At 34.8% G+C, this 5,769-nt stretch overlaps 1 protein-coding gene across 1 annotated transcript; it reads left to right on the forward strand.

The window, feature by feature from the left end:
- The first annotated feature begins 1,187 nt into the window (after positions 1 to 1,187).
- On the forward strand, positions 1,188 to 5,769 carry LOC145800374 (2-isopropylmalate synthase A-like). Its single transcript, XM_082890037.1, has 6 exons — positions 1,188 to 1,261; positions 2,083 to 2,125; positions 2,173 to 2,463; positions 2,549 to 2,629; positions 2,743 to 2,819; positions 5,349 to 5,769. Exons 1-6 carry the CDS (start codon positions 1,188 to 1,190, stop codon positions 5,362 to 5,364), a joined length of 582 nt encoding a protein of 193 aa, XP_082746163.1. The 3' UTR covers positions 5,365 to 5,769.

The raw sequence follows: 5,769 nt of genomic DNA on the forward strand, positions 1-5,769 counted from the left end.
TGGAAATTATTAGATTGTTGGCAAATGTTGCAAACAATAGCTTTCATGATTTGGAATTGTGTTGAATTTTAGTGTTTGAGGAAACGTGCAATAATAATCTTTTAGTATGGTGAAAGCTTATTGAGCTATGATGTAGCAAGCAAAGGAACATTTTTTATTGTTCACTACGCAATTAATTATTGAATGACATGAGTTGTGATGATTGTCAATTATCCATTGAATTTGAATGCTGAAACTTTTGACAAGGAGATAAAAAGCATGATTACAGATACTTTTTGTTCACAGGTTTTGAAAGTGTTCCCATATCCAATTACTATAACCAGCGTTCAGTTTGCCGTTGGGACTATACTTGTTCTTTTCATGTGGACATCTAATCTCTGCAGACGGCCAAAAATTAGTGGTGCACAGGTATTGTTATGTATGACGGGATGAATGTCTCATGTATTTAGGTTGCCATTATCATGATGACTCTGATTAATATGTCTTTTTCTATGACAGCTTGTAGCAATTCTCCCATTAGCAGTGGTGCACACCTCAGGCAACCTTTTCACAAACAAGAGCATTGGAAAAGTTGCTATTTCATTCACTCACACAATTAAAGCCATGAAGCCCTTCTTCTCAGTTGTCCTCTCTGCTATGTTTTTAGGGAAGGTGTGCATTTCATATGTTTTCTCGTTCCCTTGTTTTGTGATCTCCTCTCAGAGTAGATTTCGAAGTCTTAGACATACATAAAATTCTAGATGGAGAGAAGCCCAAAAAGCCCTCATCTGAAGAAACAACTGTTGCACCAGTAGAGGTGAGATTGATTCAATACTCACACACATCTAATAGTGAGATTACATATCTGGGCCAATTACTGATTTGAAAAAACCTTTTGGAATGATTGTAATGTTTTTGGATTTTAATCTTTCAATACTACAAGCGACACTTGAAATTGTTATTCTAATGAAATAAAATCAATCTATGTGTTGTTCTTTTATTTAATAGAAAAGTTACTAGAGTTTTATTGTTGATCATTAGGTTCATTTTGAATGAGTTTTAGGTTTACTAAGTTTATGGTAAAACTCATAAACTTAGGGAAAATGGTAAAACTCATAAAATGGTAAAACTCATAAAACCAAATGGGTTTTTTGTTTTTCCTGTAGGCTTTGAAAGAAGCCTTTGAACAAGTTCAACTGTGTTCCAGGATGGAGGAACTTTTACTAAAGAAGAAACTCTTAAACAACGGGGATTCTCCAGAGATTCATGCAAAAAATGGATGGTTTTCCTCTTGATGACAGTGTTTTCTTGATTAAAAGTGAATCAACCAAAAGAAAGAGTCAATGCCAAAGATTAAGAACTAGATGGCAATGCAAGAATAACTGGTTTAAAGATTCTCTGTTTCTTCTACACATGATGCACCACACATGATGCACCACTGGTACAAGGAGTTTTGAATGGGATCCCAATTTACTTTCTGTCTATATTCAAGATTCCAATTAGGATTGCAAAAAAAATTTAAACAATTGATGGGATTTTTTTTTAGGAAGGGAAAGGTGAGGGCAAGAAGGACCATCTGCTAAACTAAGAAATAGTCTCACTTCCTAAGAAGAAAGGGTGGTGTAGAACCAGAAGACGAAAGGCGGCACAACCTACTCTAGGGTTTATGGTCCACAACCTCCATATATATATGGCTAACATAGCTAATAAGGAAATTAAAGAAAAACGAGAAATACCTAAGTTGGAAATAAAATCTCTTAAAAATTTTATGGTTTAATGAGGTGAACCAAGCTTTGCTGGCTAAAGTCTATTTACATCATGTCTTACTTCAATCACTTTGAGCTGTACCAATGAATAGTTCTTGTTGCATTGCCGAAGGGTACTATTTGAGCTTTAAGGTGGTTTCATAATCTTGGGTGTAGAACTTTTTCATAACCAAGATAAGAAAAGAGGGGAGGAAAAGAATATTGAAGTCTTAAGTTGCAAAGTTAGTTGAATTTTGTCAAACTTCCATATTATTGTCCATCTAAGGAAAGACAGATATTACATCTAATGTTTTTATTTTTTTTATTGCTGGTTTTTCATGAAGTAGTTTTGAATTAGGGTAGCTGGAAAAGCTTTTAATGATCTTACTATGTTAAACTTGGTATCTGTCATTGATTATTATTTGAATTTCATTCCTATTGAATTTAGAAACAACTTGCTAGGATACTGGTCTTTGTTGGCAATATCTTCTTGTTAACATATCATTCCCTTTTGGTTCTTGACAGATCTGATAGGAAGTTTCTTTATCAGATATTGGGTGAAGTTATTAATGCAGGGGCTACAACTGTCAATGTCCCTGATACTGTTGGGTATACTGTGCCTGATGAATTTGGACAATTGATTGCCGACATAAAAGCCAACACTCCTGGAATTGAAAATGTGATTATTTCGACGCACTGCCACAATGATCTTGGGCTGTCTACTGCCAACACATTAGCGGTATGTAATTATATTGGTCTTCTTGTATACATTTAAGGGCCACATAAACCAAGGTGCACTCATGTGTTAGTTCATCTAAATTTAGGGGGCATGTGCAGGCTCAAGACAAGTGGAAGTAACAATCAATGGCATTGGTGAAAGAGCTGGTAATGCTTCATTGGAGGAGGTGCGTGTTGTTTACGCGAAGTTTGATAAAAAAAAGTTGCAGCCTCTTAATTTCATGGAAGCTTATTTTTTATGTGGTTTATGGACTTCTGTTGCTCTGCATGGTGCTTTCAGACAGCTTTTATGGACCTAATGATGCAATTGCATTCTGAGCTTGATACTGATGTTCCTTCCATTGCTTCTCCTTTAGAGTAAGCAACAAGAATATTTTTAGCTCCTTTTCATTTGCTTATGGACTTTTTCTGCAAGATTTCTTTTCTCAACACTGGATTCAGTTAGTCTATGATGAGTGACTATGTTGTGCACCATCTTCACAATGATTGACACACTATGGCAGAGCCTTGTTCTCTTCTATGTACTTTTATTCACCTATAGGGAGAGCACTATTGACATATGGGGCATGGGAAGTTTGTGGACGATTGTAGTTGTTATCCTAGTTAATACACTTGGCAATGGACATTAAGCGGTGGTTGCTACTTACTCATTCTTTAGTTTGGGGATCAATAATCATTACTTATGCCTATGTGGTGGGTATTGGATTCTATACCCATCTTCCCCAATTACGGGTTAGTGTTTTGATTCAAATAGGACCACTGCATATTTTGTCCATTTCACAATGTGGAGCTAATATGTTTTTTTGTCTTCATCAGGACAATATACCATCTGGCAAAGTCACCTGCATATTGGCTCTCCGTCTTGGTTATAATAGTCTTAGCATTACTCCCTCGCTTTATTTGGAAAGTTATACATTAAAATTTTTGGCCTTCAGATATCCAGATAGCTAGAGAAGCTGAGATACTGAGAAAAGAACCTAATTATTTTGGGTCTAAGCCAGATCCAGGTTCCAGTTAATATGTATATTATTAACTGATCCAATTTGCTATGACCTGGCCAGAGTTTGTCCAGCCAAATGTGAAATTTAATGGTAAGTTCAGTTTCATTTATACATCTATTCCTTTTCTGTTTCATTCAGGGTACCTTCCTTGCTCTCTGTCTCTGTGGTTGGAGAAAAATAATTCTCACCTATGGGCATGAGCTTTCTCGAACAGTAACTAGCCATATGTTAAACCCCATGGTCAACCCATTTTCTCACTTTCATCATCATCATCTTTCTCTTTAATTGAATTCTGCACTTGTGTGTACATATCATGTTAAATATGTAAATGTCTAATTAGTATATCTTGTTAAAAGAAATATGTACTTGTGTATACATATATATATATATATATATTAGCATTTGGGCCCATGCAATGCGTAGCAATTCATTTTGGTCCTCTTTTTTTTTTTTGTAAAATTCATAATATGAATTTCTATTTCTGTTTAAATAGAGATATGGTTGAGGGTAGGCAGTTGAAACTGTCATGATTTTTCTCTGAACTTCGGTGGCGACTTGATATTTACATGTTTATCCCTTTTATGATGAAAAGCAGAGACATATGGCATGGTTTTTCTGGACAAAGAGGTAGCGTGACGGACCTTAAAATATGTGTTCACATTATATTATATAATAATATAAATAGTATAGATGTATGTATTGTAAGTTCAAGGAAACTTATACCATGAGAAATAACACACAGATTTCATGATAAAATGGGCAGTTCAGAGATCAGTTAGTCTTCCTACCACATCATGTAGCGGTAATAAATCACATGGCTCAATTTCAGCTGGTACGTATAAGTTTTTGACTTTTTAGTAGTATTTGTATAGTATACTTCAATTGAAATCAAATGGACATGACTATCACAGTTTATTTGTTTATTTGTTTGATCAATTACAGAGAATTTTATTAATCATTGAATATGATTTTATATTATTTTTGGTGATTGATCTCCTTGTGCCATTGTGCGATGTGTTCATTGTTTTGTTCAATTACGAAGGAATCTTATCATGACAAATTGACAGCTTGTCTCAAACCACCCCCACTCCCTCTCTTACTTTTGCAACTGCTTGTCTCTTACTACATCAGCATAATTTGCCAATGCCTGAACTCTCCTCTAAAACCTCTTGATATGCTGCCACTCCTATAACATCAAAAGGATTTGACCCCTATCAAATGCATAGAAATATTACAGAAACTAGTGGGGTGGCACTCATTACATGAGTGCAAGTGCCACAAAGAACCACTAAGTTAGCCAATTTTTGAACAATAGTGCATAGAGAGAGAGAAAGAGGTGTACTAAGTAGCCTCTTAATTAGGAAAGAGAATTTTTAAAACTAACTGGGAGTTCTAGGCAGTTGTGGGGAGTTCTTTAGAATAATGTGTTTACTTGAACATTTACCCTCAAATGAATATAGAAGCAAAAGGATTTTAATAATGCATAATTTAATTTTCTTTGGATAGTTTAGGGAAATGAAAAATATACACAAAATTAGTGTTCTACTTTTATATATTAGCAAAGATGACATGCTTGACAACTGAAGTAAAAACGAAACTAAAGCTATTAAAAGTACACATGATGATAATATATATGCATCAATTATGAAGTGCACAATGCTCTAATGGAGATGCCATTAAAGTTGTTGCATGTTGACATTGCTAATATTGGTGCCAAATTTAGTACAAGTCTTGGTAGATTGTTAGATTTTGGAATTGCTATCAACGGTTAGATGCATTTTCTATTATTTATGATTACTGATATCAACTTCTCTCTCTCTCTCTCTCTCTCTCTCTCTCTCTCTCTCCCCCCCCCCCAAAATTGTATTCATGTTTTTAAGTTCAGGGAACAACAGCGATAAATGGAAAAAGTGCATTGAAGACAATGATGGAGAGGCTGGATTAATGATGGAGAGGTTGGATTACAAGTTAACAAAACTCAGATTCCGAATATAATTGCAGAGACGCAATGCATAGAGAGGGGCATCCAATTGTGGTGAACTAGGTTGATATGGTAGGAAAATGATTTGTGTGAATGTGGTTATTGTGAATGAGAATAAGAATATCAAGTTGGTTCAAATGTCCAGATTTGTATTTTGGTGAACTCAGATTCCTATTTTGGCTCAAATAGAGGGACATCCAATTTTGGTGACTCCTTAATGTAATTCAAACGATTTGTGTGTGAATGTTTTTTTTTTTTTTTTGGTGACTCCTTAATGTAATTCATTTGATAAGATTTTACTATGTGAATGGGAGTTATTATTTCA

Source organism: Camellia sinensis, chromosome 10 (genome assembly GCF_055761805.1).
Source record: "Camellia sinensis isolate YWXY chromosome 10, ASM5576180v1, whole genome shotgun sequence".
Lineage (NCBI taxonomy): Eukaryota > Viridiplantae > Streptophyta > Magnoliopsida > Ericales > Theaceae > Camellia > Camellia sinensis.

Bases quoted from the DNA above. Each gene is read 5' to 3' on its own strand.
- LOC145800374 (XM_082890037.1), top strand. From the start codon at position 1,188: ATGGAGGAACTTTTACTAAAGAAGAAACTCTTAAACAACGGGGATTCT. The intron at 1,262-2,082 runs GTTTTCCTCTTG...GTTTTGAATTAG, and splicing joins ATTCATGCAAAAAATGGATG to GGTAGCTGGAAAAGCTTTTA. The intron at 2,630-2,742 runs GTGCGTGTTGTT...TGGTGCTTTCAG, and splicing joins GTAATGCTTCATTGGAGGAG to ACAGCTTTTATGGACCTAAT.